Source organism: Liolophura sinensis, chromosome 8, assembly GCF_032854445.1.
Source record: "Liolophura sinensis isolate JHLJ2023 chromosome 8, CUHK_Ljap_v2, whole genome shotgun sequence".
Lineage (NCBI taxonomy): Eukaryota > Metazoa > Mollusca > Polyplacophora > Chitonida > Chitonidae > Liolophura > Liolophura sinensis.
This window is the reverse complement of record NC_088302.1, coordinates 24,077,816-24,091,522: the sequence shown is the minus strand read 5'-3', so window position 1 is coordinate 24,091,522 and position 13,707 is coordinate 24,077,816. Positions and strand designations below refer to the sequence as shown.

At 40.2% G+C, this 13,707-nt stretch overlaps 2 protein-coding genes across 2 annotated transcripts in view; both read left to right on the top strand.

Moving 5' to 3' along the window:
• LOC135473347 (cadherin-related tumor suppressor-like) overlaps window positions 1–9,150 on the top strand; it is an 85,690-nt gene extending 76,540 nt beyond the window's left edge. Inside the window, exons 16-20 of the mRNA XM_064753197.1 lie at window positions 2,225–2,538; window positions 3,033–3,244; window positions 3,698–3,818; window positions 4,475–4,621; window positions 5,592–9,150. Of these exons, the coding sequence (XP_064609267.1) occupies window positions 2,225–2,538; window positions 3,033–3,244; window positions 3,698–3,818; window positions 4,475–4,621; window positions 5,592–7,330 (2,533 nt within the window). The 3' untranslated portion in view covers window positions 7,331–9,150. The remainder of the gene's footprint in view (window positions 1–2,224; window positions 2,539–3,032; window positions 3,245–3,697; window positions 3,819–4,474; window positions 4,622–5,591) is intronic.
• Window positions 9,151–12,112: 2,962 nt separating this feature from the next.
• Window positions 12,113–13,707, top strand: part of LOC135473059 (E3 ubiquitin-protein ligase MYCBP2-like) — a 95,236-nt gene continuing 93,641 nt past the window's right edge. Inside the window, exon 1 of the mRNA XM_064752853.1 lies at window positions 12,113–12,389. Within this exon, the coding sequence (XP_064608923.1) occupies window positions 12,274–12,389 (116 nt within the window). The 5' untranslated portion in view covers window positions 12,113–12,273. The remainder of the gene's footprint in view (window positions 12,390–13,707) is intronic.

The window sequence follows — 13,707 nt, the reverse complement described above, 5'->3', positions numbered from 1 at the left end:
TGCAGTTGATCAGTCTTTATTTTTTAAAACAGAAGAAGTGTTTTCTTTTTTCTGTGTGAAAACAGAGGACTACACAAACTTAACCTATATAAACTTATCAGTATATTTAATGTTTGGCATCATGTTAGTCAGTTTGCAGTTTTCTAGCCATTAGTCCATGTACAAGTAATTATCGAACTGACAACCTGTCACCTCTACTACACATGTCTGATCTTTTCACTCGTGTTTGTCCACACTGATAACATGATTTTACACTTTCTTTTACCAATGTACACAAATTGTTCGCACGCCGTCGCTGACAACTGCGGAATCTTGTAAACCTTCCCTGGTGAAGCACACCTGCTAAAGTTTACCAAACTGAGTTGTCCGTTCTCTTCAAGAAAATGTCAAAACACTCTGTTCGTTGAGAAGTCAAGTGCACCACACTTTCACACTACAGTTGTTTTATTTGGATCAGAATTGATATCCAACATTTGTTTTGCTTCTGTAGGAAGGGGGTCATATTGCTTTGTTTTGTAGTTGCTGCTTATTTCATCCTCTTGTACATATGCACCTATGAGAATGTAAGATGGCCCCCAAAGCCTAGTTCTCCAGGCCTGTCGACAACCTTCCTTTTGTGTTAAACTTCAGTGCAGAGAATCTTTTGTCTTTCCTTGGCATGCACGTTCTTTGCATTTGCACAGAGGGCATTAGGGAAAAGCGCCAATGTCCACTGTTATCAGCTAGTGCTGGGCCATGCCGATATCAGAGGGATTATGCCGTCAAAAGTGGCTTGGTCCGTTTACCCCCTATCACAGGGCTTATTCATTGACCATTTCTTCAGCCCATATCAGCACACCTGAACTCTCCACCACTTAGCCATGTCACCTGTCCCAATTATCAGACCCATCATAGATAACCCATATCTCAACTATTTCGAGATAGAAATTTATAAAATATCAGCTTCATAGTTAATGATTTTTTTTTCACATATTTGTTTCAGCTGAAATGTGTAAGTTTGCAATCAGTGTAAAATGTATATTTAGAGTAGTAATATCACAGGACAACCCAGTAGGCTACAAACAGTATATAAGAGATGCAAGATTCAGGATGTTAAAAAAATTTCCTGAGAAAATATGGAAAGCTGACTTAAGTTTGCGTACACTTGTAATGTGACCCTTTGCGTATTTTCATCATTCCTATGCTTTCATCTATGGTGCATGTAAATTGATGGTAAATTTGACTTCCTCTTACAAAGATAATTTCATGGATTTGATTGAGAAATTAAGGGTTTTTTTACATGCAAAATGAAGTGGAACAAGTTTGTTTTGATTGCTTTTAGTGTATTATAGTTTTACTTTGGAGAGGATATTGAATATGACCGGACAACATTGAGGGCAGATCAATAGTTGAGATTAGCCTTTAATCGGGAGTCACGTTTCTGTGAATATCAGCGGCCAGTAATCCCATAAGCCTCCAGTATGTCTGCCAATCCCCTGCAGGCCAGTCTGAGTTCACAGGAGACGCTGGGTAACTTGGCACTGTCAACATCGCAGCAGATAAGCTCCAAACTCCACAGAGCACTTGTAGCCCTTTTGTTTGTCAGGCCAAAGGGAAATTGGGGAAAATATTTACTCGTTCAAAATTTTCCCCAGACGGTGTAGTTGACCAGACTCTTTCCCCTCTCCACTTCTGTGTGACCTTGGTTAAATTGTGAAATTCTCAATAAATTTTCTGCAAAAAAAAATTGTATTTCGTTGGACTAAGGCTAAGGAAGGAATAGTTTTAAACACCTTTCTTTGTTGGCCTAAGTAATAATGAGATTTAAGGCTTCTACATGAACACTAAAGGGAGACAACTTCTTGCCATCTGTATAAATCTTGCCTTATAAGTGCACCTCCATTTGCTACACCACTGTTTCAATTTTCCTCTTTTATGAGAAGTAGTACATTTCTGTCCATCATCTATGTTTCCTCTGTATTCCGTTGGAAATTGGATAAAAAATAATCTCCAATAAAGAATGTACAGTTTAATGTGTTCATCATTATTTGATAGCACTGTATAGGTTATGTAATTATGAATTCAGAAGTCCCAAAAACTTGCTGAATATGAAACCTTTGAAGAGCAAGGCATGGTGATCTCTGTTTTGCTAACTTTTATTATGTAAAATTATTCTCTTCACTCGTGAAACTGGGACAAATGCTTGCAACAATGGTTATAATATTTTCCTCATTTGAATTTTCAGATTATTTCATGCTGGGGGTAACAAATTGTCGGTTTGTGGAGTGCGTAACTTTAACCACATCCTGGAGCGTGCCGGCAAGGTGGAAACCTTTAACTTCATTGGCTGTATGAGAAGTGTTGAGGTCGAAGGTCAGGACATTCTCCTGCCTATCAACATTGACCGTGATGGCCAGGCGGTAACTCCCGGGTGTGGGAGAGCTTCCAGTGAACAGTGTGGATCGGTTTCGTGCAGTGATCGTGGAGTCTGTGTGGATGAATGGACCTCTGTTCGCTGTGTCTGTAACAAGGGCTATGCCGGAGAGCAGTGTGAACATGGTAAGATCCATCTTCATGGAAAGTTTAAATGTATGATGTTTTGTTTCCTTACTGCTGAAGTGGTAAATTCATCAGAAGGGGATGTCTCACAGACCCCAGTTGACATTCTGAACAGTTCTGCAGGTGCACTAAAACTGTGTCTCACCTAATAGAAATTTTTATTTTAATACTTTAAGTTGTCTTGACTTTCATGACAAAATTGTTGTTAAAGCCCAAATCAAAGTTTAGAAATAAAACCACAAGTTCAGACTGTCTTTTTTTTCCTTTTTACTTTGGAGTCGAACCAGTTCCCGCCTCACAGGTTGTTGTTGCTTACTGAAGCCACATCAGTATTCACCACGTGTTGTCATGGTAATTGGATGTACTATCAACTCTGTCTTAGTTCGTTTCATGCAGTAGGGGAGTGCCTTTCATCACAAGTGCATGCATAAAGCAAAATTTCAAGTACGATAACACTCACAAATCTGTCTAAATACTGAATGTTCTCTTCTCAGATTGGAAACCCATCAGCTTTGGCAGTAATTTGGTGGTCAGTTACAAAGTGAGGGAAAGTTACCGACGACAGCAGTTACTGACCAATGCCATCCAGGGGTCAAGGAGAAGACGTGCTGCTGACCAGAACAGTCTGTCTGTCCGCTTCATGACCAGTGCCTTGTCCGGCCTTCTAGTTTACGCTTCTGGTTTGGAGAAGTTTGGAGCCCTGCATGTAAGTTACGACACCAGCCCCAAGATCACACCAGTATGAACCAGAAAATTGAATTGAATTTACTCCCATTTTGAACACAATTCAAATTTTTGTTTCTATTATCTGGCTTGATTTCTCAAAACGGTCTAAGAAGTAGTAAGAAATATTTTTTAGTTTTTTGATAAGATATGGTTCAGTGTTTCTGTTCAATGTTTTACTGTGACCATAAATGAAGTAAGTAAGTTTTCATTTCTTTGTTTGGCCCAGGATTCCAGATAAACCAGTTTCCCAGTTCATTTGATATGTCAACAAACTGAAGGCGACAATATTTGTTGACACCCCTTTATGTAATTTTACTTAGTTTTTGTGCAACTGTTCTGCCATGTTCTTAAAGCTAATGTTTCCCTGTGATTATTATATTCTTGTAAAACATCAATTATTCATGGTATTAAATTGTGACTGTTCATTTTGCAGGTCCAGAATGGAGGAGTGGTGTTTACATACAAAGTCCCTGGATATGGGGAGGAGTTGATCAGAGCTGAAGGGGTAGAGGTGACCAACGGGGAATGGCACGAGGCCAAGGTTGCTCTGACAGGTTAGTCTGGACTTTCTTGATTAGAATGTCAATGGTTGACTCATTGAGACTTTGGGCTGTCATCATTAAGTCCACTGCTATGATACATTGATGCATTATAGAAGAGATGTCTGTTTGTACTTTCTGTTTAATGAGTAGTTGATATGAAGAACCCTTGACCAAATCAGTTAATATGAAGAACCCTTGACCAAATCGGTTGATATGTAGAACCCTTGACCAAATCGATTGATATGAAGAACCCTTGACCAAACCAGTTGATATGAAAAACCCTTGACCAAATCGGTTGATATGAAAAACCCTTGACCAAATCGGTTGATATGAAGAACCCTTGACCAAATCAGTTAAACCTGCTTCAATTCAGACCCCGAGCCTATCACTAACAGGGCCCCAAGTTCAAATTAAGATACTGTTTTATGAAAACTAATATTTTCTGTAACCGTAATTGTGACAACCATCATGTACATAATAAAAATGTCTTCTACTGAGGAGTAAAGCACTACTTATTCAAAAGTTATTTTCAAGTACTGTACCCTGACTTGCAGTATGTTGGAGTCATTTGGAGATTCTTGTTTCAGAAATGGTTTCTCAAGACTGTACATGTATTACCAATAATTGACCAATAAATAATTTATCTGTCATCCTACCATACGTTTCAGGTGATATGTTTGAGTTGAGTGTTGATGGTTCAGTGAAGAACACATCTCACCCTGCTCTACCTTATGATCTCACCGGTGCAGATATGCTGAAGCTCTCACTAGGGGGAGCCCCAAGCACATTCCTCGTGGACAGACAAAAGGCAGAAGGTACTCCATTTTACTTTGATAGCCAGTAGGAGGTTCTTTAACTTTTTGTCATATCTTCACAGATAAGTGTGATTTATTTGTGTGCACCCTGTTTCTGCCACACAAAGTGAATAAACAAAACTCTGTCCAAGGATTTCATTCAATATATGGTTAACAAGCTGGATGTACAGTTTGGATTCTTGAAGAAGTGAAGGTGTTATATTCCAATCACCACACATGTACCGTGGGCCTGCATGGTTTACAAAAATTGTCTTCCCTACATGTATCCCAATATTCAAAACATTTCAAACATGAGTCTAAATTTGCAGCTATTTCCTCCCCCTCCGTCTTTTCATATCTGTTATATCTGAATGTGTGATAGCACTGCAATACAGCCCACATTGACCCTCCAAATGAACCCCTTCTGTACATGTCAAAGTATGGGAAAATTTCCTGATGTATTTGGACTGAGCTGCCAATCAACCACTATTTTCCCCAAAACCATATAGTTGTGATTATTCCAAGAGGTGGATCACTGAAAATAATGTAATAGGTCAATGTTGAATTCTCTTTTACAGTAAGACATTGTTTAAAAATTGTTGCAATGTACTAGTACATGTAGGTGAGGCTTGTGATGGGTGTATTTCTATGCCTGCATCCATTTCTACAACACCATGTTCAGGTATGACAAATCACAAGCAATTAAAATCAAGCTTGTAGTCTAGATGTTTCAGTCTGCAAATGCTTTTTCACATAAATATCTTTTTTTTTTTTTGGTTGGCCAGACATGTAAAATGTCTTGGACTCCAATCTCAGATGGCTTGACAAGACAGTCGTTACTTCAGATTTAGCTCATATTTGATTACTTCCCGTCAAGCCACATCCCATGCATGTGTCCACTTGTTTGGACCTGCTGGTTATACCTTCATAGCTGACCATCCATTCCTAGAGATTCTGGTTGAAGATTAACAACTTATATTGTTTGTTCCAGGTTTTACTGGATGTATTGAGGAATTTCTGATGGATGGAGAGTTGCTTCCCTTTAGTGGACAGACAGATAGGTTTACCATAGAAGTGAATGGTGATAACCAATCATCAGACAACAGTTGTCCCGGAGCGGGGTGTCCAGACTCCTCTGTGTGTGCCGCAGCCAAGGAGAACCCTGGCGGTCTTAACATTGGAATCATCATTGTCATTGTTTTCTTCGCTGTCCTCATTATCGTCATCATCATTGTGTTTGTGGTGTTTCGTCGCCGTGGGATGCTATGCTGGAAATCCAAGCTATCTGATGATGGCCGTGTCAAGCAGAATGGTACAACAGGTGTCAAGCACGGCAACGACACAGGTGGTAATCGTAGTCAGGATTCTGGTTACTCCGGGGATAATAACGAACTTACCGATGAGGCCATCATCCGTAATCACATTACAGAAGAGCTCACAATGACACAGAGCCGAAAACGCGGAGCGGATAACTCTGATCTTCCGCGGCCAGATATCATAGGATCTGATGGACGTGTCACTATGCCCTTGCCGCTGGAGATCGATGACGGCACAGTTATCATTGAGAATGGAGATCTGTCCCACATCCCTCATGCCAGTGAGGACGTCCCCGAGCACTATGACCTTGAGAATGCCAGCAGCATTGCGCCATCAGACATTGACGTGGTCACACATTACAAGGGCTTTCGTGATGGCAAAGTCCACAAGTACAAGACGAACCCACACGTGCCTAACTACCACAAACATCAGCAATCGAAGTATCCGTCCGGGGCGCGTAGCAGTCCCATGGCCCACTCAGTGGGCGGTCAGTCTCGTGGTAGCCCAGGGTTTCCAAACCACCCGACTGTGGGAATCTTGGGGAGTAGCTCCGCCAGGAACAGCCCACTGACCATGAACAATCTTGCTCGCAGTAGTCCTGCTCCACAAAGTGCAAGGACCACACCGTTAAATCCACTCTCCAGGCCTAACATAGCTTCTAGTCCACACAGCCGCAGCACACCGCTCTCACCAGGCAGAAGGACAGACTCTGAGCACAGTATCAGCTCTAGTTCCACAGGGCACCATCACCCCAAGGGTCCAGGGTCTCGTAGCAGGCCTGGCAGCAAATCATCCGACCCTTACCGTATATACCCAAGTAAACCTCCACCTTTCAAAGGTCTCACAGTGGAAGAGGTTGACCGGTTAAATGCTCGTCCACGGGGAAATAGCCCTGTTAGCATGTTGGATGCTGTGTCTTCAACCAGCGACGATAATGTCATGTTCAAGTTGAAGGGGTCACATCAGCCTCCGCCTCAGTGCACCTTGTTGGAGCCACCAGACTCCACTACTGACGAGAGTGCCAATGACTCTTTCACATGTTCGGAGTTTGAGTACGACAACGACAAAGTGCGTAATGACTTTGATCCCGGCATGATGATCTTCTCCAAACTGACCGAGGTGGAGAATGAGAATGATGACCATTCTCCAGAGTCCCGCGGATTTGGCGAGGATGGCCGGGACTCGAGAGGTGACTCATACAGCACTCTCCCCTCCTCTGAGGAGGATCGCTTCAGGCCACAAAAACCACTCAGTGGCACTTTTAACTGGGACTATTTGCTGAACTGGGGCCCAAGTTTTGAGAAACTTGTGGGTGTGTTCAAAGACATTGCTCTGTTGCCAGATGCAGAAAGTGCATCTGAGCCGCAGGACCTCAGCGCTTCGGGAAAACCCAATCAAGAGGAGTACGTATGACAATTACCATATGTCTAGTGCGGCAGTATTGCTGGGGTGCTGGGGATATACAGGTTTAAACTGGTTCATGCCAGATCATACCAGTTGAGTGAGTGTGTAAATGTGTGAATGCAAGGAGCTTGGTGTGACTTTGGCATAAAATGCTGCTGTTGTGTATGAGAATGTGTGAACAGTCAGTTATCCTATCCCAGACCCTCCAGTGATACTGTCTTGTTAGGCATCTGGTAAGAAACTCGAACAATCAACAATTATGTCAGGAGATTTTTTTTATATCGTCATTTTGTATCGCAGAGGAATAAGAAATCATGAATTTTTTCAAATTGACTCATTTATACGTATTCCTCAAGATAATTTATTACAGTCCTGCCCATGCGTTTCATTGATAATTTGTACGTGGTGCATTCTTGTGATTAACATTTATATTATAGAGACTCTAATATTTTACCACACCTCATTATATGTGAATGAGCCACCCTGTAGATATTGATCGTCTCTTATTTCTCATGTATTCTGTACAGTTGTACCGCATTTTCACTGCCCATTAGTAATGGGTTCATATATTTACGACTGTAAAAAAAAAAAAAAAAAAAAATCTTGAAAGATGGGTGGCAACTAAACCATTGTTCTGTTGAGGTCAGTGTCAGTTAAGACATATTTGTTTGTTGTAAAATGCTTCATGCTGGTTTGTTTGGACTTCTAGTTTAGTCTATCTTGATCAGTTAACAAAAAAAGTGAGCTTGTATTATTGCTCTGGGTTAATTTTGGATACTTCTCAGAATTCATAGAGGATCTGGAGCAGTTCATTCAAAAGCAAGGAGAAAAGATCTGAAATATCTTGGTAATATATGTGACATGACTGTTTCGTCAGTGTTCATCAAGGGCTGTATTCTCATATGTTTTAGTTTTACAGGTGTGTCTGGTGTTATTGGGACATTTTTTACAAAACTGTATGCAAATATTCCTACATTTATAACATTGTGCATTTGGACTATTCGGATGAGATGATTCTCACATGTGCAGAAGACTACTCGGGCATGGATTTGTGGCGGACAAAACTCTGGAGTGAATAAACATGATTAAAAGCTTCTGTCTTCACATCAAAATTTCAAAGACACTGAAATAATCGTGACAGTAATTTTGGGAAATGCTCACTTTTATGGAAGGTTTTGTAAACTCTGTGTTTTTCAGTTAATAGTTTGTCTTGAATGTCTCCATACTGTTTTGTCTGATATCAGTTTTTTTTTCAAAGATCAATGCAATGTCTTGTCATCAGATATCCATACTTCATCATATGATGGTCTCAAGACTGTCTTGTCATCAGTGTATGCCAGTTATGATGACCTGTAAGCTCTTTTGTCATCAGATATCAGTAGTTCATGAAAATATATACACCGTCTTCTCATCGGATATCAGGGTTTTTATGGTTACAGCAAATAAGTGAATGAAAGTCTCTGAAAGCGAAAGTGAAAGCGTCAGACATCTAAAGTGCAGTGTGTTTGTTGTATGGGTGTATGTGTAGATCTAGTGAAACTGTGATGAGATTTTGTGTACTACTTAAGTGTGAAAGGTGTAACCTCTGTGAATGGAGCTAGGTGTCTGGGTGTGCTAAGCCATCGCCATATATACTCATACTTTTATATGTGTAAGATATTCTTGTATACTAGGTATACCATTAAGATTTATAATCTTCATTCACATGTACCTTCCTCCAGCAATTGATTTTGTAAGTTATATAGCAAATTTTGTACAGGAGAAATAAAAAGCCATTGTATAATATCCTTTTATATGCATTGTATTAAATCCATCCATTTTATTAAAAACATGACAAATCTAAAATATTTGTGTGTGTGTGTTTTTGTGGTTGTCGGATAAAATCGTTCATGTGACAGGTAGAGCCACCAAGAATTCCTGACATTTATGGAAGGAGAATCACATTTGAAATACCAGATCTACGCAGCTGAAAAATGCTGTGACTTGCTTTCCAATAAATATCAGACTTAAACTGGGCAATCTTTGGTGTGAACCATGTAAGTGTAGACCATTACAAATTCTGGTTTTACCCTGAAATGTGCTCCAGTTCCTATTGCCTTATTGGTTGGTTTCTTCAGCTTAGAATTTCAGTGAGGCAGCACAAGAAATCTATGACGTTAATTTGTAGCAGGTGTACTAGACTGCACTGCAAGAAGACACCAACCGACCATCGCCGAAATTAGCTGGATAGAGACTACAACGTGGAGAGAAGCGATGGCCCTGAAAATTGGTCACGCATAACAGGTGAAATCCGGCCTCGTTTCAGTTACGTCAGGTAGAATATTATTCAAACTGTTAATGTACATAAAGACTTAAAAAGAAATTCGTAAAAGCGGCGTCACGTAAACCATGGATAGTACACTGAGTTGACACGAACACAAATCTTTCTCATGTCCTGCAAATCTCGCTCTTAGAATCTCGCTCTTCAAAGCGTCATTTCGAATTTATGAATTTCAGGGAAACGGTTTCCTAGTGCTAAATTCAATTTTATCCTGTTATATAGCTCTGCCCGTTATCCGCCACCAATCGTGGAGGACAATTGTGGATTTATCATTATACAAGTTACGTATCAAGTTCGTCCATTTTCATCAAAATTAAGGCCGTCTTTGCCCTGTAATTGCAGTTTTTCGGACTTCCATCAAAACAGTTTACTTTATTGAATTGAAACTTGGCATATGGCTTCGAGTGAGTGAGTGCTTGGGGTTTAACGTTGTACTTAACAATTTTTCAGCCATGTGGCGACAAAGGAATCCCTAATAGCGCATGTAATGTGCCACCTTGTTGCTGGACGAATTTCAACATCTCTTTTATCTAGTGCTGCTTTACTGAGACGCCTTACCGATGGCAAGTAAGCAGCCCGCCCGAGCCTTTATACTGATACAGGTCAACCAGTCGTTGCACTACCCCCTTCTTGCTGAAGCGAGGAATACATGGCTCCGATATAACATGTTACGTAAAACAAGCTCAAATCTGAGGTCGTTTTGTCTATTTTCCACGAAATTGTGACAGTTTTTGTCCGGTTTGTGGACTTATTTTCAAAATGTGTACATGTGAAGGTCTGCAAGCAACCTGCAGATGGTGGTGGGTTTCCCCTGGACTCTGGTTTCCTCCCACTGTAATACTGGCTGTCGTCGTATAAGTGAAATAGTCTTGAGTACAGTGTCAAACACCAATCAAACAAATAAATAAATGAAATAATTTTCAAGACAATTGAACATATCGAATAGAAACTCGGTACATAGGCATACCTTCAACATTCCAAGTCAATTACAGATCGAGTTTGTGATTCGGGCCGTTCCGTATACACTTGCGACAAAATGATGGCCCTTCTTGTCCTCTTTTGGATGGCTGGTTATTCTGATTTTAAACTACATGTTCATCATTAACTTACCAAATGTCCTTGGTATACGGCGACATATACATTCCACCTATTCGACGGCAATCAGTTTTATGGATGGAGCTGTACAATTCCACATAGTATTCAGTAAACCATCTACCAGCAGCTGTTCGTGTCACCTTAATAAACGGCAGGTAATCTCAATGGGACTTTACACATAGAAGAGCAAAGATGGTCTCAAATCAGATTTCAGACACTGGTCGCCAATGAATGGGGTTGCCCTCACTTCTCTACGGTGGCCTGATGGCAATTGAGAATGGAGGTATTTATACCTCAATGTGGTTTGGAAATCTTCCGTATGCCAAGCAGTGCCATTACAAAAAAATTCCAACTGAATGCTTGTCCTCCTTTGTGTTTTCTCTGTTGATATTGACATTTATTTATTTATTTATTTAACTGACTATTGTTTTACGCCTTACTCAAGAATATTCCACTTACACGACGGCGGCCAGCTTTATGGTCGGAGGGAAACCGGACAGAGTGGCATCTGGAAGACCATGTAAGTATTTGCACTTAACGATATATACCCGCTATGGGGATATGTTTTTGTTGAAACATTATCCCAGGCATAGAGCTAGCCTGCTCTCAACAACATACAAACACAAGGTACTTATAACTACCGATATACTGTACCGTTATTATCAAAAACTCCTTTAAAACTACATGTAAGTAAAAGGTTGCTCCGGGAGAAGGGTATAGTGTTGAACTAGCATTGCTTTAATTTATTTAATTTGGTTTGTATTTTACAATCTTCATTAAATGTCATTCTAACCTGGGTTTAGAGGAACGTGTAGAGGGTTCTTCTGGAGTACACCATACGAAGCAAACTGAAGCAATACACACATGCATGCATGTTACAGAGCACTTCTTTCATTTTTTTTTCTCGGACTTCTCTAACACCCGGTACATATTAAGACCGAAACTTATTCAGTGCGTCAAAAAATATATAATGAAAAAAAAAATCCACCGAAAATATGTACCTTTTTTCTGCAAAGCTGCCGTATCATTCGTATGCGAGCCCAATCCATTGATCAGTGCAATATTGGTTGAGTGAGTTTCATCCTGACGCGGCTCAAGGGCGACAACTTTCCTCCAAATTATGCCCCCTTGTGGACTAATAGGCCTAGAGGTCATCTGGTGTATCTGTTTAATAAACAAATAAAACGCATTTCAAATGAAAGAAATATGTTTTCAGTTATTTCACTATCACCATCATCGTCCACGGGTATATTTTGTCCCTGTGACCAATTACTGCATTACACCAGAAATACTGATCAATATTGTTATCGAATCGTGAAAATCGATCCGCTGTGAACGGAGTAGCCCGTGTCCCATAATCCCATTCGCGTAAATGATGGCGGCATGGTGTTATGACGGAGAAGCATATCGAAACAAATAACATGTAGTGATTCTGAGGGTGCATCTTCTTCGTGGCGGGTTTTAGCCCGCGAGATATTTCCACATAACCCACAGTACTACATTGCACATTTGGTTCCAAGTGAGAGAGACACTAAGAATGGCGGCAGTGGAATTATTGCCACCGACCCGGAGTCACATCAATGATTTTTTGCGTGGTGATCAACTCAGTACCAAATTCCACGAACTGTTCGATTCCAAGGAGGAAGCTCAAAAGTATGTACCGTATGGCATTCAAGGGAACGACAAAATTACATTGTATAAGCTGGGAGTAAAAAGGAAATGTTGTAATAGATTTCTAAATTTTATATCCCGTTTTGTAGGTTACCGTAAGTAAATTATTATTATTATGGGGTTTCGTGGTGCTAGTTCTCATGCTGTGGTGAAACACTGAAACTGAAAATAAACCACGAAACGTGAATATTACAGTGTACTTGATGACCTCATGGTGCTGTAAGACTGCTAACAACGAGATACTCCCCGTAAGGAGAGGAAATTCATTGAAATACACTTTCAGTAGTCCTGATACATACGATGGTGGTACATTTCCAACTTTAGTCTGCAATTACTCTGACATTAGGCTGACTAGTTTGGCAATATTGTGTTCACTCATAGATTGACTGCAGGGAGCTTAAAAGAATTGTGGTGATGTAAAGTTTTAAAAATGGTGTCTCATGGACGCTGGTATTAGTGATGTCAATTTATTGAAGAGTCAGCTTTTCACAATAAACCTCTGAAGAGTGGATGACTTATGACAAACACGGGCACTAGCCAGTTCTTTAAAGCTCACATGGTGGTGTACCAAAATAAATTGTTCAACACATCAGAGTGAGAGTTATGAACTGCACTCTAACCTCCTGTGAAAAGTATTCTGTGTGAGGGAAGAGGTCACAGAACTTAACATTAGCCCTATACAGTATGACTTTTGTGTTTTACAGTTTCCATTTGACAATCTTATCGCCATTACTTATTTCTGTGCGAAAACTACCTCCATCTCAACAATAACAGCATGTGCAAGGATATAGCCCAAAGTGTCATAAATTTGGTACTGATACCGTGGTAAGCCGAATGGCCAAAACATCAATCCCAGTCAGCCTTTCCGTCCATCATGGTGAAGTGCTGCCATTTCATGCCGATTTTTTGAAACTGTCAAATCTGAGATTTTTTCCTGGTCGCAAACTTGATCTAGGCATGCACATTCTCCCTTCATTTTCCATAAACACAGTCATATTGTCTACGACTAATAAAACATTAGACCTTTAAGACCAAAATAGTGTGTCATAAAAGCAACACCTATACCATTCATATCTCATCTTTGAGAATAGTCAGTCTTGAGAGTCACTCCAGGAGAGTGGGTCATCAGCCTGAACTACTTAAGGCTAGTTGAACTGTTTGACCGATCTGCTCAATATTATTACTATATTATAACCTACAGTGTATTAATCATTTGCTGTGTAAATAAAATTAATAAATTATTATCAGTATTTTTTCTTTTTTTTTTTTTGGTATTATACATTTTACATATGTGTGATTT